Here is a 23,781-nt window from a genome sequence, read left to right as displayed (position 1 = left end):
CCTGTGTTTGCATGGTGGGACATGCGTACTGACCTGAGGCCCTTAACTACCATCATCTTTTCCCTTTGATCTGTCACTGTACTTGTGTTATGGTAACCGTTGATGCTGTTGACAAGAAGAGTAAAATAATGTTACCAAAGCTTCCCCAAAATAGCCTCCTCTCCATCACTCGAGAAGCCCTTTTTCAACACCAGCTGTCAACTGCCCACAGCAGGAAATGCTTCCTCCGGTGTGTTTTCCTCCTGAGGGACTGTTAGCTCTGAAACATGCCATTGTGCAGAGCATGGATTCAATACACAAAAGGCTAAAAACTGCACAGCATCCTGTCCTTGCTATTCTTAAAGTGGAGTCCCTCTCTCACTCTGCAACACGGTGAGGGGCCCAAAAGAAAGCTGCGGGTTCCTAACCCAGTAATGCTGTTGTCATAGCAGTCACATCCCTGATGGCTGAAGCCTCAACCAAAGGTGAGCATGCTGAAAACAGAGCAATGGTTAGAGAGCTGACATGCCCGTCACTGCCCGGAAAGAGAGGGAAATGAGACGCTGAGCTATTTCCTTGCACAAGGACTGCAAGATCTCCTAAGCTGAAAGGAAGAGAGGTGCTGATGAGTTACAGTGATTTCTACTAGCAGATTGCCACCAACAGCTTGTCTAACTTTGGGGGGAAAAAAAATCAAACTTGTCCTTCACTGTGCAAGCAGCTTTACTGGCATAGCTCTCTAGGTTTGGTATGGCAAAGGCCTTGGCAATGTCTCTGCTGTCCAGCCATTCTGGAGAAGGAAGGAAAGGTGAGTGGAGGTGGGCCACAATGAATTGCTGTTGAGCCATCAAGAGCGTGACTGGGCTAAATACCAAAAAACATCCTCCTGCTGCTTACATTTAGTTGCTGATGATGCTGCACTGGCCCATAGCATGCTGTGCCCTCTCTTGAGCCAAGGTAGATCCAAAAGTGTCTTTCCTGCCAGCTCAGGAGTCAGGGGAGGTTTGTGCAAAGGTTTCACTGATGAAAGGAAATCATTTCTTGATGCACGCCAAGGTTGCAGTCAGGGGAATTTGCGCAACTGGGAAAAAACCTAGACTTTTCTTCATCTCTCATGAGGAAATTGAGCAGCTTGGTCGCCAAATATCTGTGGGGAGAATCAAGAGGAAGCAAAGGTGTTTATTCACCGAAGGAAATGGGAGGGCTCAGCAGCTGCAGCAGTGACATTATCCAAGTGCAGGGCATTCACGGGGCCATGCTGGGACTCTCATCCTGTTGCCTTGGTGGAGCAGGATGCTATCATCCCTGAGCCCTCTGTCCTGCTGGTGCCCACACTACTCTGAGCCTCGGGGGGGGTCACAGGCCCCATGGGATTTTTATTTTAACATCTGCTTCAAAGACCACGTGTTTTTCTCTCTGTGCGTGTGTGTGTGAGATTTGCTTCTCATCCATGCCCTCCGCAGCCCTCTTATTTAGCTTTTCCTATTGACCAAAGGTTTGATTCCACTCTGGAGAAAAAAAAACCACCAGAAATGCCTCTCTGTGCATCTCACCCATCCTCTACTTCAGCTTAATGAAAATGGCTCTGTGAATTTAGTGAACAGTGCTGTTCAGGCTGTTCTACTATCCATAGTTTTTGTTTTGTTTGGGGTCTTTTTATTATACTGCTTTTATCTTCCTAGGAGTTGTGCATGATTCCAGGAGTACATTAAATCACATGATTAGTATATGGTGCATATGGTTTGGTTTCCCTTTCCCAGAGGAAAAGTTACTTATGCAATATTGTGTTTTGATTAAGTGCTTTCAGGGTTTTTAGGATGCACTTTCTTTTTAATATCTTCATTCCTCTCTATGTGGGTATTAGGGGGTGACAAGGGCTGAGATAGCCCACAGTTTCTGTGGGCAGATGATTTCATGGTCCAGGACCAGTTTCCAAAGCAACCTTTTCTCCTGAACAGAAGAATATTGAATTTATGAGGGGAAGTTTTTGGTGGTGGAGAAGTCATTCTCCACCTCAAAGCCGGAGGCAGTTTTTCAGAAATGCTGGGCTCAGGCCTGTGGCATGTCTGTGGCAGGCAGTGCTGCAAAGCAGAGCTGCCACAACTTTCTCTTGCAGCTAGTGTTCCCATGGGCTGATGGCTTTATGGTTTTGCTGTGGTCTACATGATAAGCGAGGAAGCCAAGGGAGTACAAATGGCCATGTCAGAAAAGAATGGCAGCCTCTAGACAATGGGAGTTGAACAGAAGGGTTGTTTACTGCTACCATCGTGCATTACTTAACACACATGGAGGACCCAGGAGCTCCCCGAAGCTGCAGGCTAAATGAATCTGCTGCAGTTCTGCATAACGAGCAGTAGAGCTGCAAACTCTTCCAACTGCTGCCCTTGGCCAACCAGCACCTCCTTCACCCTCTGCTTTGGTATTGGGTCAGAAATTGTGCTTTTCCCTGGTTATACCTGCCCATCTGGTCTGAAGAACAATAGTGCTTATCCATCACTGGGACACCACAAAGATCTGTTAAATAAAATATAAATGTTAAAGACAGACAGCCATGTGGCATCTTTTTTTGTCCTAATGCTTCTCTGGGAAATTCCAGTGCTCTGCAAGGACAGAAAGGGTGACACCGGAGGTCTAGGACACGTCATCAAATTGCTGCAGTGGCATTTGTTTTTCATTTTTTTCCTGTGCCATCCCAGTCTTTGAAACCCGTGAAACAACGCAGACACGACGCCTGGGATGGTGTGTGATCTGCAGCAGGTCCTGGAGGCGATTCGGGCCAGGCCTGCCCAGCTGAGCAGTGCCACCTTCAGCACTGGAAAAAAAGCCCACAAAAGCAGCCTGCATATTTACAGCCCTGTGTGGGGCTGAGCCGCTGCCCAGCGCAGTCAGCATGGGTGCATTTTGGACAAGGCTCGGGGTCCCCTGGATCAGAGACCTTTTCATTCACCTGTGCACGCGAGATGTGTTGCCCTCCATCATCTGGCCTATGCCTGCTCATACGAAGCCTTTCTAGGAGAACCAAACCAGGCTTTTAAAATATCTGCACATTTACGCAGTAAAACCAGATTACATTACTGTAGCTCCTATCAGAGTCCAGGGAATGGGTCCATAGAGCAGCATGATTTGGCCTTTAAACAAGAGCCCTCTTGCTAAATCGGACAATGCTGCAAAGACAAAGTCTGTTGTAAATAACTTATTTTCCCTCAATAACCATGGGAAAGGATAGAGCAGAGCAGGAAGCAAAGGGTACCTACATTTGCAGCCAGCAAGATTGGTATCAGCCCTGGAAAAATATCTGAGTAGGGATCAGAGAGAAACTGACAAAGATCGTCCTTTGTGCATGATCTGCAGTAACAAAAGGGGGTGTAAATGCCTTCCAAAGTAAACAGCAAACCTTCTCTCTTCTTTCAAGACGCAGAGCCGTGTGACCGGTGATGGCAGCAGCTCGTGCCTGGGAAGGTGCTGAGGAGAGGGTGAAGCCCTGCGGATGCCAAGGCCCAGCCGCAGCATGGCCCCTGGAGCTGCCATGGTAGGGGCAGGTCCATGTTGGGGCACAGGGCAACAGGGAGCATGCTTGGGCCCATGAAATGCACCTGGAGGAGGAATATTTTTCAATACAGCCCAGCTGCTGCTGGAGTTAGCAAATGAAGAACCTCTCCAACCCAGAGAGATCCACGTGCTCTCTGAACCCCTTTCCTGTGCCCTGACCCCCAGCCCTCCCTGTGCTGGGGAAGGTGTCCCCCCAGGTGCCCCAGTTCCCCAGGCACTGCCAGCTGCATTTCGAGGTACTTTCTGCATTGTCCACATCACTCCAGCCAGCTGGGCTTATTTACGTCAGCCGCTCTCACTTCAGTCCCACCGGGGCAGTGATGGTGCTCTTCAGTAGCAAGCACAACCTACAGAGCCAGTGACTTTTACTTAAATCAAATCCACTTCAGAGAAAATAAAAAAGAAAAACTGATTTTAGCCCCTTCCTAAGGCTTGACCCTTCCCTGCTCCTGGGGAGACCCATCCCATCTTCTTCCTTTGCAAAACCAGACCTGTTGCTTTGCTTACCCACTCTCTTACCAGAAAAGGTTTTTAGTTCTGTAACCCCAAACTCCACTGATATATAATTTTCAGTGCACTGGAGGCAAGATCTCTGAACCCAACAGCACTGCTTACTATCTTTTGATATAACCTTAAATCACCTTATCCAGAAAACTAGTAGGTTACTTTCCTGTTTATGTTTTCCACAGACTCGTTAAATTAAAACATACAGTACCTATTCCTGGACCCTGATACAGTTTATACAGTTTCTCTTAACAACCTTCATAAAGTCATTAAGTTTATTACTTAATAATATATAGTTGGGAGTCATAAGATTTATTTACATTAGATAGTTTTCCAGGTATGGGGAAGGTAATACAGCACACCCAGCCTGTGTTCTCATAAGGTCAGATGGATTCCTTAAAATACAGGAAGTTTACCAGCAAGCCAATTTTTTTTAACCCAAGTAATATTCCTGCCAGCTCTGAGATATTTCTCCGTAATGTGTTGACTTTCAAGAACAGTGTACTTTGTTCTTTTGTTCCCGTCATGCTACGGTAAGCGAAGTTGTTCATGTTTTTCTTTCCTCTTGGACCAAAACGAGCCACCTGAGAGCCAGCAGCCAGCCATCGCCTCCGGAGGAGCCCTCGGGAGGATGGGGGTGACTGAGCACTGCAGCTCGCCCCGCGCATCGGCAGCCGGTGGTGCCTCCCCATGCTGTATGTCAGGACAAGTCCTGAAGTCACCCTCAGGTCACAGCTCACCTGCCAGGGTCTGTGCTGCAGAAACATGCCCTTCGGTGCCCGGGGAAACCCCAGTGAGGGCCCCCCTGCCTTGCCCCAACAGGGACCCTGGCCGCCCCGGGTGCCTCCCCTGCACTGGCTGTGGCTGGGGGGAGGCAGAACGGAGCCTGATGACAGCTCATCTGGTGGCGGGTCACCTCAGGTGGCCTCCCTGAGCGTTACTGCTCTCATTTCTTTGGCTTTTGGTTGAAAGGAAGGCTTTGCGAATAAGACAGTTGCCTGGAAATCAGTGTCTAGGTTCAGTTCGGAGCCCTGCCACGGACTTCCTGAGATAGCGTGGGAAAGTCACTCCATCTCGCTGTGCCGCACAGTGTCTGTCTGTGAAGGGGGAAGGGAGAGATAATCTCTCATTTCTTCCTCCTTTTGTTCATCTTGTCGTTTAAGACTGTAGCTTCTGAGGTTAATGGCTGTTCCTCATAGCGTGTACGAGTATCCTAAGTTTGGCCAGGGCCCATAGGTGTTACTCTAACAGAGACAACAAACAGTAATGAAAGTAGCCATGAAATTGCTGTCACTAGGTACAAACCAGAAAGAAATGAAATAAATGGCATACAGCTGAGCTTGTAATACGCCAGTGGAAACTTTGCTAGTTCTCTCGGTTATGTGGAGCTCCTGTAGCAGGTCAATGTGGCGGGTTCTTGTAATGGCACTAGAAGTCTCCCAGTATTTGAGTTTTTCTGAAAACTTCATGTCCTAGGTAGTTACAGATGAGTCTCAGCTTCCACTGAAAAACAAGTTTCTCTACTTCTAGTAGCCAAGAGAAAAGCTTTAAAATATTAATCCTGGAGCGAGGGGAGGGAGAGAGGTGGAGGAGAGCAAGAAAAAGAGGAAGCGAGAAATAAAGAGGAAAAGAGATAAACAGAAAGAAAGAAAGAATGAAAGAACCCATATTTTCTTGTTTTTTAAGGTCTCATGATGTTTATGCCAGTCTTAAAATCTCTAGTGGCCTGATTCGTGGTTTCTGAATGGATATCTTTGGCAGCAGAGGAATCTCATTTAAGACTTTAAAGAATTATGTTCTCAGAGTCTCTAAATAAAATGTTTGTGCTTTAACAACAGTGGAAAAGTGAAAGGTTTGGCTGCTTTCCCTTTTGGATCAGCAATGGAATGAATGGAAAACTGGTGCTGTGTGCTGCACTGATAAAAGAGCAAACAAATTTGTTTCTGGCAATGGTGGAGCACGTCAGCTAGAAGGACCCGATGCATGTTTCACCTGAGACTGCTGGTGTATGGACAGGTTGTGTTGTTCCTGCCAAAAAGTGTGTTTCTTCTATAAGCTAAGAGAGATGCCGCCCTCAGTAGTTTTGAAGACTCCCTCTTCTTTTTGAGAGTGTTGTTGGCTATAGTGTTGTAAGATGTTGGGAAAGGAAATCTCCCAGAAGTGAATAAAAACCTGATGACAAGCATCCTCTATTAAGCCCTGCTACTGCAGCATCAAGTTCAGAGAGTAGGCAGCAATGCATATTTATGGTACAGATCTGGCAGCTGGTACAAGTCCCTTAGCCCAATCCCAGTGCCCTGGCCAGTGCAGCAGGCACACTCACCTCTATAAACCATTGCACTGCACTCCTCCCCAGCTAGATTAGGACAAAGCCCAGTCCTAGGCACAGCCCATGTATCACGTGAAGGCTAGAAGTCACAATATCTTGCAAATATCCAGGGCTTTGATCCCCACAAGCAAACCTGCTTCAGTGGATACAGTTCAGCATAAGAATTAGAAAATCATAAGGCTCACATAGGCTGGTTTTAGGGCTTGACTGCAAGGTCTTCTGGTCATATCATGGCAATCAGTGGATACTGAGGGGCCTGCTCTGTATCATGTGTGCCCCAAATCCAAGGATAGCAGCTGTTTTGGTAAGAATCCATGAGTTTTCCACTCCTCAGTTATGAGTATGAACTCTAGTCCTGGGTCAGCTTCGAGCCACAAACCAAATCTAAACTTAATCTGGATGCAGCCCCAGCCCCTTCCCCTGTTCAAAACACGCAGGAATTCCAAAGGCGAATTTTGGAATTTTCCATGGTTTGTGATAGTCTCTGTGGAGCAGTGTGTGGGCAAAACAAGCACGTAACGTGGCTATTGAGGGCCAGATGAGTGGAAGCAGTTGTTTTCTTTGTGGGTAATACCTTGGAAGTCAATGAGGCTGCTCTCTAGGGAAAACATGGGAAATCAATGGCAGAATCTGGCTCTGTGTTGGTAACCTTCTGTAATACAGGGTTCAGCAAATGTGCAAGAGGCAGAGCTAGCAGAGAGCACTAGGAGGGCTGCTGCTAGCCCACTTCAGATGTGTTTTCTCCAGGCTTGAAACCTTAGGGAGGAAAAAAGAAAACGAGTGTTAACAAATTCTGTCTGAGATTTCCATCCTTTGGATTGTCCACCTGTAAGAGAATTTGCCCTGTGAACATCTGCCAAAGTGGAGCAAACTATTCAAAGCAGGTAAAAATTCTGTCCTGTTAGAGGGCTTACCCAAAAGCCTTACCCAGCCACTGAAGCTCAGCGAGTCCACAATACTGGAGCCCTACTAGGTGGGCTGAGTGACTGTCTGGGGTTACCCCATGAATTCTCAGCTGTTTGTAACCTAAATGCCACTTAGAGTGTTTTTTCCCAAATATATTTTGCAAAACTGTCAAACTTCAGACATGCAAGTGTGTGCGATACTTAGTGGCAGAGTTGGTTTGGGAAGCACTGGGCAAGTTTGCCTAGCAACTGTTTCAGACATATATTCCAGTTAGACAACACAAATGTTTGAATTCCTTGGCTGCTTTCTGGAGTCCCAGGTCTTTACCTTGGCTCCAGATCTGGATCAGACCAGAACTGCTTAGGAGTGATCTTCCTTTATCAGCTACTTTACAGATAATTTACTAGCAGTCCAAGCTGCATATTTACTTTGAAGAGCAGAAACTTCATCTTTCAGATAAGATTACTCTCCTACGAGTAAATATTGGGCAGAACACAAGGAAGGGATGAAAACTGCAGACAAAATGAAAAGGAAATGGCTGCTCAGGGTATTAGTCAGTCAGTTCAGGTTGAAGTACCTTCAGAATCGATCAGAAAGGAGATTAGAGAGGAAAATAGTTCACGGCTTCAAAGGACCAAGTGCAACGCTCTACATTGGCTTGTGAGCCTTGCAATGTATTCACCTGGCAAGCTCAGTAGATTTAGACACTGAAAGTTAATTCAGAAAGAGCCTGAAGAGCTAGTTTAAATACTGTTCAGCTAAATGTGTCTGTTCGCTGTAGCATCCAAAGTCTGTTGCACACTAGCTCAAACTCTTGAACAGAAAAATTAAAGCCCTGTCAAAAAGCCTTTTCTCTGTGGAGGGGATGCTGCACTGCGGGGCAGCAGGTGCCAGGCTTGCCCACCATTCCCGTGAGGGAGCTTTCGGAGGAGCGAATGCTTATAACAAGCTCTTTTGGAGCAAACGCCATGGGAAGCACGCCAGGGTGGGGAACCTGGGAGAGGGACAAAACGATGACGAGCTGCATCAGCTGCAAACCTGGGTGCTGCGTTTCCATGTGGTGCTTGGCTACCCTGGTGACAGACACGTTATAAATACCTCAAGACAGACCCATTTTGGAGGGGTGCCTGCAGCTGTGGGGAAGCTGCAGATTAGAAATTCCAACCGACTCGTCACAGGCACGAAAAATATTTCCCAATGCCGCTCTGTGCTCGGGGGGCTTTTCTTAAGCAGATGAGACTTCACTAGTCTCATCAAACTGCTGTTAGAAAGGCTTGTGAGAGCTGCATTCAGCCTGAAAACTGATTACTGCTGTTGTCAAAGCCACTGTGATGTAACGCTTGCCCTTGGAGAAAAATAATAAGACTAGTGGAGAACTAATTGTGGTTGAAGAGGCAAAAGCTCGAGCTGACTGTTTAATGCCACCACTGGGTTGTGAAGTGGAGGGGCCAGTAGCAACAGCCCACATGCACACCTAGCCACCAGGTCATGCAGGCCAAAATCTGTTCGTAGGGCTTATGTCGGTCACGTGACATCAGCCAGCAGAAGACTGCAGGCGGGATTATGTTGCTACTCCCATCCCAACCTATACTCAGGGAGACTAAGTGTCCACCTTCAGTAGCATGCTTTAAATTACATTTGACATTCAGTACAACATCCGAACCATCCCCACCTATTTGTTCCCATGCTTTGCACTCCTGAAGAAGTGACCATCATACAAAACCTACCTCATGGTAGGTTATTCATGTAAGTGCCTACCCCATGGGTGACAGAAATGTTGACAGCACAGTCCACCACGTAGGTGAAATGTGAGACAGATTTTATCCTTAGTTATGAACTTCCAAGATCTAAAATCTTTCCAGGATAGACTTATATTACTGAAAATGAAATTGTGAGGACTCTTAAAAGGCTGAAAGCATTTTCATTTTGGAAAGATAAGCATTTATCATTCTGATGTTCCAGCAAGCTCGGCTCCAGGCAGGACACGATTGAGGCCTCGCTTCTGTGCAAACAACGGGAAGCGGAGGAAATGATGCAAAGCCACACTGGAACATGCACCTTCCCCTTCATGAAGACATGAATGAGAAATCCCCAGGCTGAATCATTTTTTTCTGATAAACGACTCTATTAATTAAACCTAATCACTCTAGCATAGCTCCTCATACAGCTGCTAAATTGTTACCAGCTTACTGTTTACGAAAAGTAATTGGGCTACCTTTTTATTGGCATTATCAGAGATTTCCACCACTTGTTCCTTCCTCCACCACAGATCCCTTAGATGTGCCAAATGCTGGATTAACTATTTGTGGGACTGCTGTCTAGCTGAAGGGGAAGAAACCTCCAAACTGAAGAAGGAGGAGGGTGGAATAAGCATTTTTAATAGGGTTTTTCCTCCTTGTTGATCACTGGAGGTGCTTATAAGGACAAATGAACAAACAAGAATGAAATGTTCCAATATTCCTTTGCTTCCCTGTAAGTGCCATTTTTTCTGCACTACCACAAAATTCCTCCTGCCCAGACTGGTATTAACATAAGGCTTGTAAGTGCTCTTGGGGCCTTGATCACATTCACTACTTCTCCTTGCCAACATGTAATGGATATTTTTTTCATATATGTTTTATATGTTCATAAAAAGCTATACCCCAGTTGACATCTGTTATCTGAATTAAGGTTATTCCTTCATCTGGCCAAGATGGGATGGAAATCTGTGGAGCATTTCACTTGCCACAATCCACAGATGATGGTCATTTGTCAGGTTGCTAATATGAACAAATCCAATAAAACAAGCAATCAGCCTATGGATTTAAATAAAGCAACAGAAAGGGGAAGAAATACCAGGCCCTCCTCCATAATGCTCTCCTATTCATTATTTTAGTCTGTGTGGTCTTGCAACCATAAATGTTGCCATTACAGTCGACATGATTTTCTTGCATGAATCACCGAGCAAGGGATTTATCACCAAGACCTTCTAGTAAAGAGAAGACAAAATGCTGTACTTTGAAGGTCTCCTCTGAATTCAAATGCCTGAACTGAAAATGGCCAGTTTTGAGCCAGCTCAGAATTGCTGCTACATTTACTAGAGCTAGTAATGTCCAGAGTTATTTCCGCTCTGCTCTTTTACAAGTCATGTGATTTCATTTCTCCTGTATCAACACTCTAGTAAATGAAAACCAGACTCATAATCATACAATCAATTTTATTACATTGCCACTGTGTGAAAAGGAAGGCTTCAAAGATTAAGCAGCATTTTAGATAAGGAGAGTGAGCAAACCGTGACTGCTTCAAAGACAACAACAAAGAGGGAGCATTTAGATAAATGATTGTAGAAAAGAACAATTTCATATAGTCAAAATGTAATTAGGTACACAACATGGCTGATATGCTGATGGCCATGAAAATTTAATTACCTTCCAAACCACGGAATGAATTATGCAGCCTCTGATCACTGCAAAACAAAGTTTATAGGCCAGATTCACTGTTGGCACGAGCAAACAGAGTTACATTGGCTTTCATGGAGTTGTCATCATTTGTTCCAGTGGTGAGCTTGGCTCGCCATTCCTGCAGCATGGACCCAGAGTCCTTTGAAGTCAATGGAAAGGGGCCTTGACTTCAAGAGACTTTGGATCATGTCTGGTGTACCATGTGTTATGCCAGCAACTGAAGTAGTTATACTGCACATCACCATGTACATACATTATCGGGACTGGAAATGCATCCCTAGCAGCAAATACTCTACTTCTGTAACTCAAGCCCACATTTGGAGCTGGTCTCTTCACATTTAGACTATTTGGATTTAGTGCCTAGCCCCTCAGTTTGTTTGCAGTTCAATTCTTTCTAGCGTGTTATTCCATCACCGCCTCAAATCGCTCAGTAACTGCCTGAAAATTGAAGCTATTTTAGGTGAAGCTTCATTGGAAAAGATGTGGTTATAAGCTAACATATTCTTGCCCTGCACCAGCTGTCTGTTCTCTAAACCTAGCTGTGAACATAATTTTCCCAAGAAAGCTCTCTGGCAGAAGTTAGGTAGGAGAAGGATGACGGAGAGCAAGATCATGCATTTTAACCACCACTTAGTAGTGTTAAGTTGCAGAGCTTGCTCTTGTCAAATACTGTCCAACCTGGGTAGAGAAGGCACGTGTGAGCAATGCAGTGACTCCAGTTGTCACATAACTAAAGAAATGCAGAGAAAGTCCAACAAAACATGAAGCTCTTCCTAGGCTCTGCTTCCTAGTGACATGATGGCATTCCTCAGATGGCATCTCTGGACCTGAACCTCAAGATTCAGGATACATCACCTTGGTGGCTCTCAGTCAGACCTGTGTCCTGTCTGTCCTGGGCTTGGAGATCAAGCCACAGGTTTCAGCAGCAGCAATCTACCTGCCCCATTGACAGGCTGAGGGAGTAAATGGATTTTTACTTGTCTTCTCAGCACAACAAACATTTGTGAGAGAAGGAGGCCAAGGAGAGAGGGAGACAGAGCAGACATATAGAAAAATAACCAGAGAGGCTGTCCTAACAGGCAGGAATGGCTGCATGGGCTGACCAAGAGAACTGAGGAGGAGAACAAAAATTGTGCCAGTAACAGTGGTGTTTATCTCTCAACAGACAAATGTCAGTGTGAATTTGAACTATATCTCCTGGATGATAGGAGGATGAAATAGAAAATCTAACACACACCACTTCTCAGGTAGCACCAAATGCATTAAAAAAGTTTACATGCCTAATGTGACCTAATTGCGACCTCACTGAACTAAAACTCAGGTCTCCAGCTTTGACACCTGGTGTTGACACCTCCAGCTTTGACCTGCTGGGTTACCCTTGCTGTTGTGATACTCTGTGCCACAGCTTCCCAGCTATGAAGAGGAATGACAGTAAATCATGCTGACTGCTTTAATAAAGCACTTGGGAACCTCCTGCTCTAAAGGGGAGCATAAGCACGATAGGCAGTTACTATTACTTAGCAGCTGTATTCAGGTAAGAGATGGACGCTTGGATGGTGATATCAGATTGCAGGTTTAAAATAGACACTTTCAGAACATGAAAGTCCACAGAAGAACTTGTGAAATACCAGTTCAATCACTGACCACAGATTAGCAATGAAGTCTAAGTTCAAATTCCAGTTAAAAAGCCAAATTTATGGCTGTAAAACATAATGTTTAAACAAACCTGTATCTGACACCAACTGATCATCACAAACCAGAATTAGAGCTGGCTACATTTCCTCTGGGTTAGCATGAAAGTTACTGGGAGTTTAAAGCTTTTTCATGTTTTGTCACCATCTCGATAATGGGCTTATTATAGGGGTTGTAAAATTTCATTACAGCACATTCATTTCTTGAACAAAATGAGGCTCATTTTTCCAGTGGAAATAGCCTGGTCTTGACGATGCTTCTCTCTGCGCCAGAGAAAAGGTTCAGCTGGCTTCTTGGATCAGCTTTACGGCCTCTTTGCAACGCCAGGCTGCTGCAGAAAGGGGAACTGTGGAGCCAAGAATTTGGCCTCTGGATTTCAGTGACATTAACACCCAGAAAGAATTCCTGGGAAGGACCACTTCCATGAGCGAAACTGGAGCCATTCCTCATAGTCTGGGGCTTGTCTGCACATGCGAATAAATGCATCTGGAATAAGAGAAGCCGTAAATTTTAAGTGGGAGAGTGGTAAAATGGAGTAAGTCATGTGGCAATGAGATTATTTCTTTTTTATTTCTGATGGAATCAGTCACGAAAGCCAGTGAAGTTGATGCAAGGAAAGACACACGCATTCCAGTCTCACAGCATCCACGTGTACTATTGCTCCAGACTGAGTTACTTGGAGTTGTTAAATGATTGCGCTGGAATAACTCCATGTGCAGACGAGCTCTCATTTTTCTGTAGAACCGGGGAACGGCAGAAGTCTATCAGGAAATAAATTCAGCTTGCTTATTTCCTCTCAGAACAAAAATTTGCCCAGGTTTGTAAGGTTAGTATAAATAAAATTGCCAGTATAAAGCAATCAGTGTGGCATTAATAGACATTTCACAGCCGAGTAAACTTTTTTCAACATATCAGCTGGAAGACACAACCATTTCTGGTTTTCAGAACATAAGACTCAACCATTTCTGGTTTTCAGAACATAAGTTTTGAGTGTCTATTCTAGCTTTCACACAGTTTGGCTGAAGGAGAAAAGATCAGCTATCATATTCACCCAGATAGAAGTCAAAATACGGTTTTAGAGCAATTCTCTAGAAAAAAAACCCCAACCTTACTTAGGTGCAACTTATGTGAAGAGGAAAGCAAGCCTCAGTTCTGAAGTGCTACTCACATAGAGAAGGTATTTATCTGTTCCTCTTTTTCTTGCCTGTCTTTTGGTAAGTGTTTTCTCTATTTTTTGCCAGCCATGAACTATCGTAATATGCACATAAGTCTGCAGCTTTAGAGATGCTTCATGTTCATACAGAGCTTGTAGGGATGCCATTTGTTATTCACTGGTATGTCACTCGGTGTACAGAACATATCCTCTCAAAATGAATTCACAGAAGAGAGCAGAAGAGAGAGGGAGGGAGGAAGAAATGTGGGGATCTCATTGGGAATTAAGCTTAACCTCCATTCTGACCTTCCCCAGACACCTGATGGTGCTGCACTGAGACTGAAGTGAGTGATCCTGTCACACGAATATCAGTTGGACGCGTTTTGGGAAATGAGCATTGCCTGAACCTTTGTTTCTCACAGGAAAGCAGCCATACATCTGCAGCTTTACTATCCTGACTTACAATAAGCAACTTTCCTAGGCTACTGTGGTATATACTGTTCTTTCCGAACTTTGTCTACAATCTGCATTTTGGGTAGCATTTATGATACTTTTTTTCTGAAAATAACAATCTGGTTTTTTCCAATAGCTAGCAAGATTGGCCATCTAGCATGAATCACCTAATTCATTCCAGATCCTGGACTTTGATATTTATTTTGAGATATTTCTTTGGAGCACAGCGAAGGGTACATTTCACAGACCATTTTACCAATCTCATTGGGTAAAGAATGAATAACAATTCCCTAACTTGAAAATTGTTGCTTAACCACAGCTGTTAAATGAAATCTTACTCTGCTTATGATTTGAGTATACATCTTTGTTGAAAAGGAAAGATAAATAAATTATGAACCTAACCAGCATTAGATGCTTAATACGAACAGTAGAAGGGAAAAGACATTGAAATAGGTCTATGGGAGGTGAACAATTTGTACTGCAAAAGTCATTAATGAGTACTGGAGCCATCTGACCTCTGCTAAGCCTTTTCCTCAGACACCTCAGCCCTTTTTAATGTATAGCAACTCAGACTCACTGCATTTTAGTTTGAGGCTGGCATGTTCCCAAGAGAGAGAGTAGATATACAGTGAGGGTGGCCAAAGACAGCTTTATGTTGCTGCCCCCATCGGACACTTTTGCTCTGCATGAAAGTCAGCAGAACAGAACTCACATCTTGCACCTCCACAGTGCAGGCTCTTAGCACCAACTTACCTCCATGAGCTGGTTTTGGTTTCATCAGAGCCTGGCCACACGTTTGGCTTTCAGCTGGAGCGTTGGTAGTGCCAGGAAATGCTCCTTTCTAATGTTGGTCCTGAGGATACTGATCTTGGGCAAAGGAGAGGAGCAGGCAGGTAGAGCAGTACAGTCTTTGTCCACTGTGAAAGGTTCATGGCAACATGTCTGTCAGAATCATCAGTCCTATGTCCTTAAACAATTTTCTCCTCTCAGTATCACTAATGTCAGTCATCATGTCATATTTTGTCTGGATAAACATTTACAGGGGATAGTAAAGAAGGAATGAATTTAACAGTCATGCAATATGGTGAGGTGCACAGTGACCACTGCGGAATTTATTGTTAAGAGGAGATGCAAAAAGCATATGTATGTTGTGCTGCTTGTGGAATTATGTTGTTCTACTGCGTGTACTATGTGCTAATGCAGGACAGGGCAGCTCTGAACAGTCTCTGCTGAGGGAATATCTGACATCCTGGAAATGCTCCAAAAGTTCTTTCAAACCATTGAGGTACAGGATGTTCAACCAGTACCTATTGCATTAAAAGGGCTCTGTTCTGGTAATCTAATATTTGCAAAAATTACTTTATTCATGTAAACCCAACAACATGAGGGTGACCAGGACATGACTGCTTTGCAGCCAAAGAGTATATTAGCAATCAATAAGTGAGAGCTAGAGCATACACTATGCTTTTTTAAGCTTCTCTCCATCACGGATTTGATAGAGTCATCACAGAGTCTTACCTGTTCTTTTTCAAGATCAGGCTGTCATCAGACTAACACTGAGCAAACACAGGCAGAAGTCATAAGGAACATTTGTTCAAATATGGAACCTGAATTCACTCTTCCCAGTCCTTTGAGTCATCTCAGCAAATCTGAGAGAGTTGTGGGGTTTTTTTAACCTGGCATCTTATGGAAGCGGCAAACATTCAGTCGGATGAGTATGACTGTGCATGGTTGGGGTTTTTCCATTCTGCATCCCCTCCCCCAGTATCTTTTAGACCTAATGGCTCTTTGCCCTCCTACCTCTATGCAGAAAATTAGAGAACCACATTTTTCTGGAGACCACTATGCTCCCCTGTCAAATTCTTGGCTTTCCACAAACATTGTCATCAGTTTGGAAGATGAAGTGAAACATTTGTGAAGGATGGTGGATCTGACTCTGGCACAGTCAGCCTGCAGTCTCTGGGGATTCATTTCTTCCCTTCCTAAGTCATTGCAAGGAAGCAACAGAAGTGAAATTATGCTTCTTCAATCACCTACCTCCACAGAAAAAAATCAAAGAGGGGGGAAAAAAAAGAACAATGAAGTATTGAAGCTGAAGCCAAAGCCAAAGCAAATAGTTCAGGAACCGTCCATGAGCTGAAATAAGTTCCCATTCATCTGTGTGCTGTACAAGTCCAAATAATTAAAATGACTCTAAAAATGTCCTGCTCACTGATAACTCACAAATAAAAGAAAGATAAATATGTCATATTCCTCAGTAAATTTTAAAAAGTAATTTTTAATTTACCATGGCGATTTTCTTCTGAATGATCTAGTGACTGGAATGGAGGATTTACCTGATGGACATACTCATGCACTTAGGGCACGCAGGGGCATGGGACTCCACTGCTTTCTTTAGTCCCTGAAATTTTAGATTCAGATTTAACTTAAATTCATTCATAAAATTAGTACATTTTAGAGACTAGTACAAACATCCAACTCAGTTGTTCCTAAAGCGGTGTCTTCCATTTGTGGGGCAGAGAGAGGAATGAGAAGGTGCTGCTGCCAGCTGTGTAGGGATCTGACCTGCTGGAGCTGTGGATGCTCTACCCTGACACCCTCGGAGAAGCAGTCGGCAGACATGAAGGCTCTCACACCCTCAGTCACCATGTGAGCAGGACAGTCCTTACTCATGGGCAAGGCAGCTTTGTGATGCCCGTGGAAATTTTGCTTTCTGGTTCTCCATCCCATCAGTCTTCAGCAGAGGTAAATCACCAGAGCTGTTTACACAGCCGAAAGAACTTACCACAAGCAGCGAGAGCTTGTGGTTTGCTGGTGATTCCTATCAGATCCACATGTCATGACATTTTTCCACTGCAGTTCAGTACTCTGCAGCTAAGCATGCTGCTCCAAAGCCACTTCTGTTCTTTTTAACATGTAGATAGAGCAATGGAAGTTAAGCTTGCATGAAAGCAGGAAAGAAAAGTGCAGCTCATTGCAGAGTAAGACTGTGTTCTGAAGCTGGAATGAATGAATAGCAGTGCATTATATATCATACTCATACAGACATATAGTACTACTGCACAATCTCTCAGTACCTGATGAAGGTTTGCTTTTTATGTTAGGAAGGGGATAAGAGGAAGGGGATCAGTTCATCATCAAGTATTTCTGGAGAAGAACCAGCTCGCTTACTGTGGGTTAAGTTGTTTTACAGTCAATACACAGCTGAGACAATGACTTTAGGAATGATATTACCTAGATAAGAAAGAATTGTGGTGCCCAGCGACAGGACAAGGGGCAATGGGCACAAACTGAAACATAAGAGGGTTCAGTTGGATATGAGGAAAAACTTCGTCACTTTGAGGGTAACAGAGCACTGGAACAGGCTGCCCAGGGGGTTGTGGAGTCTGCTTCTCTGGAGATATTCAAAGCCCGCCTGGACGATGTCCTGTGCAACCTGCTCTGGGTGAGCCTGCTTTAGCAGGGGGCTTGGACTAGATGATCTCCCGAGGTCCCTTCCAACCCTTGCCATTCTGTGATTCTGTGTGATTCGGTGAATTTGAGTGTATGTTTGATTATCAAAACATAGAGGCCAAGGCTTGCGCACTTGCACCTCAGCATCCCAAAGCAGTGTTCTTTGAGCTCTAGGACATGAACCTCAGGTCTACAAATTGACTGCAAAAATTCATGGAGCACACATGCTTCCTTGCAATGAAAGAAATGATCAAAATTAAGGAAAACTGAAAATTAACAATCAGTAATTTAAACATTAACATCCTCTATATGTGGTTGCAAATGAATACCTGTGTGACAACACAGTGTAGTACCACCTAGAAATTCTTTCAAAAAATGCTAGGTGGGCCCTGCTATTACAACAGTTTGAGAAACATTGCTTGCACTTAGTGGGTGGGTAACCTTCTTGGGTTAAGTTCAGACAAGTACTTGGATCTCTGGCTTCTCACACAGGAGAACTAACCATTTGCATAAATGAGTAACTTCAAGCGTCTCATGCCCCTCCTTAGCACCCCCACCCCTTCCAGTATGAGGTCCCTTCTTGACATTCGTTCTTCATGCCATGCGCATCTCTGTGCTCAACTTGCTGCACTACCAAGCTAGATTCATTTATTGCATAGAGTACTGTATAGCGGACTGCAGGACTGCATTCCACTAGGCTACACAGTGCCAGGAAGCTAAGCACAGTTAACAGTAAGTGTAATGATGCCAAAAATCCTTTCACCGCTGCAGGTCTTGGTCACTCTCAGGCGAAGACCTGGCCCACAGACCCAAAACTCAAACTTAATCTAGCTTTTCCTTGCCAAAGCTTTAGAGGAGCAAAATCTCTAGAACTCAGAAAGCTGCCAAAGAGATACAAGTCAGAAATAATTTCTAAGTCCCATTAAAAAACCTGACCTACGTGTTATAGGCATGCTACATGGACACCACTGCTACCTGGTTTGCTACCCTTAATCTGACCGCTTTAGTGATCTGCTGTGTCCCTGGGTTGTGTGCTGGATGCAACTGCCTACACCAAGCACTGGGCTCTTTCAACATCTCTGAGGTACCACACCCTCTCCCCATGCCACAAAGAGATCAGGAGCTGGTCAAATTAAATTCCTTTATTAATGGAATGGTTTTAATAGACCAAAAATGAAACGGATGAAAGGAATGCTTGTCCTTTACAGTTGCCAGAAAAAGTAAATATCGTCTACAGACATTATACAGCTTTCTTTTAACCAAAATTAAATACGGTCCATAGCAAAGCAAGCAATCTGTAGAAACGTATTGTTATGTTGCTATTGCAAACTATTTACATTGGATAAAAAACGGGTGTCTCAAAGCCAGCTTTAACCCTAGTTGATCACTGTTATGATTCTGTGTATCTTGCCCTCATCTCCCCTTTTTGCTATTATATATAAATCAGGCATTAACAAGGTTAAAGGAGTGAGTGATCACAAAGCAATCACAAAACAAGCTCTGAGTAGAGAGTGAACTCCCTTCCTCACCACCCAGCGTGACTACTCTGTCACCCTCCTTCAAGATTTAAGAAGGAGTTTATCACCTCCCTGCAGGCTCTTCCCACATCCAACCATTTGTCTCTCCAGTCAACTTACTTTCAGTGCCAGGAGTCCCCGCGAAGGCTATACCTGGTACGAGAATATACATTTTAAATATACATATTTTAAAGGAGTATATTTTCTTCTAGCAGTACTGTGTGCTGTCTCTGCAAATGCATGTTCACAGTAAAACCATGTCAAATAAATATTTGAAGGAATCAGCACAGTGCATCCAGTTTCACTTTCCAAACGGAAAGCAGTGTGTCTGCTTTTAGTGGTGGTATAAGGCAGAGACTTAATACAAATCCAGCTTTGCTAAGTCACGATCATGAACAAAGAAATCCTGCCTAATTACAAAATACTTGATTAACAACTCAGCCAAACAAAGGGATAGGTTTACTATACACCAAAACTATTTGCTGAAAAGGACTTCACTGCTGGTTTCATAGCAGACATACAGCACAGAGAGTATGTTTTTTCAGTTTGCAAAAAGGATTAATCAGAATAGTTTGTCCATTCAATCAAACATTGCTCTGCTGTAACAACATCGTTCTCAGTTCCCTCTCTCTTTGATCCTCCTGCCTGTATTTCTCCTCTAGTTTTTGTTTTTCAGAGTCCATACTATAAAAAGTGGAATCTGTGCTTCTCCTAATCTTCTCAAACTGACTGAAATCCGCAACGTATTTTCCATTTGGAGAGAGAGAAACCACAGGCACGAACTCATAGCCCCAGTGAATCTCCTCAGGGATGTAGGAAGTCCTGCTTTGACAGACAGCACTGGTGGACTCCACCGTGGCGTTCAGGAGCACCACAAGCTCGAAGTCCTTCTCCTTCAGATTTTGAGGTGTGAGATCTCTCAAAGGGCTGCTTTCATCCAAGATATGGTAGAAGGTTAAAGGCAAAATGAGAAATGGACTCTCTGAAGTTGGTTTCATACGTCTGAAGGAGCTTCCCAGACAGCTGACACTGTATCAGAAGGCTCTTCCTCATATTTGCTACTCTGATCACCAGGCAGAGTTCTCCGTTGTGTTTAGTAATGACAGCGCAGTGACTGAATTTAATGGTCTCTGCCCTTTTTTTAGGTCTTGCAATTTTGGCCAGAAAGGTACCTGTGATGAAGATTTCAATCAAGGTGGTGATGACCAGTTGGGCTACAAGTAAGAAAATGGCATGAGGACACTCCTCTGTAATGAAACGAAATCCATAGCCAATGGTCGTCTGTGACTCCAGGGAGAAGAGGAATGCCCCAGTCAGAGAGTCTACATTCTTGACACATGGCTCACGCTTTGGGGTGAACTTATTTATTTCTAAATCACCATGAAGGAATGCAATGGCATAGTAGATAACTCCAAAGAGGAACCAGGTCATAACAAAAGTAGCAGCAAATAAGGTGAGTTTGTACCTCCACTTCATGTCTATAACTGTAGTCCACAAATCTTGAAGGTAGAGTAGGTAAATGCCATCAACTTTGTCTATCCGCACATTGCTGTGACCGCTTTTGGACATCACACGGGGTTTGTGTGCCTTGAGCATGGCAGTGTCGATGCCTCCGTTAACCAGTGGGACGCGGGACATATTAATCTTTGTGGTTTCCATTCTCACTGCTTCAGTCCTAAGGAGAGAATAAAAGAAGACTGTTACTTAGTGAAATCAAAGCACATAACTGATTCTGAAAATCAATTGAAAATGTTGACGGAGAGAAGGCACAAACATAATCTAAACACAGCAGCAGTGAATAAAAACAGTTGGAATATAAAGTTCCCATCATACAATATCTGACATTACAAGTAATTTCATATTCTTTTTTTCCAGGAAAAAAAAAAAAAATCATTCGTTGATTCTGGTGAGTGCCAAATATGGAGAAGTAGGTTTCTTTTATGATAGCCTGCAAAACAAATTTGACCAAGCTGAAATTTTATATTAGTACTTTATTTCTGTAAAATGCATTAAATCTTTTTTTCTTACGTTTCTCTAGAGAAGAGTCTCTTTTTGATTACTGAGAAGGTTTTCTTTAATGCCCTGAAGAGAGACATCTGATCAAAATTAGTCGCCTCAGTGCTTGGTTTAGAACGCAGATCCAGCACACCACCTCTGTCTCTTCCTGCGACAGAGGCAAAATGAGCCAGACCAGCTTTCACTGTGAACAATTAACTTCCACAAGTGATTTACTCAGTCGGATCTGGCTCTTTGTTACAAACCTACAGCTAACCTAGAGGGAAACAAAGCAGACCTGCACACATGAAAGTCGAGTTTTGGAAAGGAATATTTACACCTGAAAACACTTCGAAGCTGTTTGCACTGTGCAGCACTCCTATTTTAAGCCACCTAAGTAAAAAAACAGGAGGTAATTCACAAAGTCAGCATTCTAGCCATGGGCCCTGACCTGAGCGAACCCAGCAATCATTGGACCACCCGACTCCTGAAGTTTGTTTACTGTGCATCTGTCCGGATAGAGAGTAAGTGTGCGGACACTCCAGACTAACAAAGCCCACAGAGCGAAGCAGAACGGCGCCTGTGCCAGTTTGATGAGGCAAGTAACAAGACCCGGCTTGCAGGACCAGACAGTGATTACGTAGAGCAAGGACAGTGCGTGTTATAGCCGTTTCCAACAACAAAACTTGACAAAAACAACAAAGAAAAAAAACATCACATGCATCCTTTGTGCTTTGGCAGGTCGTACAAAAAGCATTGTTTTGTTCCATTGTTTTCCTCAAAAAGAGCCTTAAGTAAGTGATTCGGTTTTGTGAACCACTGGAAAAAAAAAAGAAAAAACCCAACATCTTCCTTATAGCTACTTAAAAGAATCTTGCAGGAAGTACAAGATATATTTGTGGTACGCACATGTGCCAGTCCAGGACATCAGCATAATTGCTCACTGAAGTACCTTTCCTGTTATGTCAATTAAGGAAAATTTTTGTTTATGACTATACCCATCACACTGTCGCAGGTTTTCTGGGAAAGGGTAATTAAACTTAACTCCCATTAACACCTGTAGTTCATTCCAGTTTTGGTTTAATCACCAACATTTCTCTTCCACAGCCTAGCAGCCATTGCCATATATATGTATATAAAAGAAAGGAACGCATCAGTGATCCCAGTAGGAGATTCCTTATGTGACAGTCAAATCAACACACAGTGCGCAGCATGTCCGGATAATAAACAGGAAAAAACCTTCAAGTGATCTGAAAAAGAACAACAGGAGGAAATGGGGGGGTGGGAGGGGTAGGGGTAGGAAGGAGCATACATGCAACTGCTCTTTAGGCAAACTCAAAATCAAGCGCTACTGTCAGTGCACGGTAAATACATGCAACCTCTAATGGGAAACCTTTTAGGAAAACATATACCGCTTAGTGAAGAGGCTTCAGTCCCCACACTGAGCCTCACCCTGAATAAGCCATGGATATACAACATGTGCAAAAGTATGTCTCAAGAATAAGTATGCTTCTTCCTCTCAAGCACACTTCCCCTTAGCCATTACTTCCAGGTGCAACCATTATGTTGTCAGAACAAATTTCTCTGCCATAAATTGCTAGGCCAGGAGATAGCTGGCCTCTCCAATCCAGCACTGCGGACACATCCTCATCCCATCCCATCCCATCCCCCTGCTCAGCCTACCTGGACGCTTGCTCCTGGGAGCAGCTCCCCAGGGCTGCCAGCTCCTCCTCCTCTGGAGGCCACGAGGATGGAGGCGGCCAAGGCTCCACCTTCCCTCCTCAGTGCTCCAGCTGGTGGGCTTGAGCTGGTGGGGCAGGGTCAGGGCTCATGGGCTCAGCAAAGAGGTGGCTTACCTGCTTAGGGTCAGGGGTGGCCCAAGGCAAGGAACACGCAGACATTTGGTATACCACATGCACCGGGGCTCCACCATGCCCAAGAAACACTGGCTTCTGCACAAGTGGGTGGCATATGTGTAATAAATCTGGCATGTTTGGGATGCACTGGGAATGCTCTTCAGAGCAGCTCTGCCCCACATGTATTGTGGCTCTGATACTTCCTTCATATGCCAGACTTGGTATGCATACACTGCACCATTTATCTGCAGCACCAGCTGGGTCCACAGTTTCAACCTGCACAAGGGCCTGGTGAGAATTCTTGCCCCTGCCTCTGGTCTGCCCTGAAATCCATGGTTCTCTTTCTGGGCACCCTGAACAGAGAAAATCCTGACACTGCAGCCCGCCACTATTCCAGACCTCATGGAGGACACCTAACGTCACAGACATACAGAAATGCCATAGCAGAAGAGTTCCCCCCACAAAACAGGAGGCAGAAAGGTAGTTATAAGATACAATGTCTTCCCTGGGCTACACCAACATAGGGACAGCTGCAAAATTTACCATTTCAGGCTTAACCTGAGAAGGAAAGCTTTGCTGCAGCCCTAGGCGATGTCTGGCATGTTCCAGGCTGTGTTTCAACTCACAACCAAAGCCTTTTCTCACTCCACTATCTACTGTCCCATGTGTAAAGCTGATCTCCACATGTGAGGTCAGCACAGCAGAGCTGTTAGTTTTGGAGACCGCCATAGATGAAAGAGGCTGTGTCAGAGCTCCCCAGTCCTCTTTAGTGTCCTCCCTTGATTTGTATTTCTGTATGTGACAAAGTTACTCAGCTTTACAGTGATTTCCTGAAATGGATCCCAGCCAATTTCTGGTGCTTTTTTTGGTGGTAGGGTATTTTTTGCCTTGATTTGCTTCCTATTTTTTTCTCTTACATCACTTTTTCCTGTGTGATCCTGAATTCCTCTAGTGC

The 23,781-nt window shown here is 44.2% G+C and overlaps 1 protein-coding gene across 1 annotated transcript in view; it reads right to left on the bottom strand.

Annotated features, from left to right (window-relative positions):
• Nucleotides 1-19,559: 19,559 nt before the first annotated feature.
• KCNJ15 (potassium inwardly rectifying channel subfamily J member 15) overlaps nucleotides 19,560-23,781 on the bottom strand; it is a 6,046-nt gene continuing 1,824 nt past the window's right edge. Inside the window, 2 exon segments of the mRNA XM_035896427.1 lie at nucleotides 19,560-19,965; nucleotides 19,967-20,650. Coding sequence (XP_035752320.1) covers nucleotides 19,560-19,965; nucleotides 19,967-20,650 — 1,090 coding nt within the window.

Source organism: Egretta garzetta, unplaced genomic scaffold (assembly GCF_000687185.1).
Source record: "Egretta garzetta isolate BGI_Z169 unplaced genomic scaffold, ASM68718v1 scaffold45, whole genome shotgun sequence".
NCBI lineage: Eukaryota > Metazoa > Chordata > Aves > Pelecaniformes > Ardeidae > Egretta > Egretta garzetta.
The sequence above is the reverse complement of the archived record's forward strand: the minus strand, read 5'-3'. Positions and strand labels throughout refer to the sequence as shown.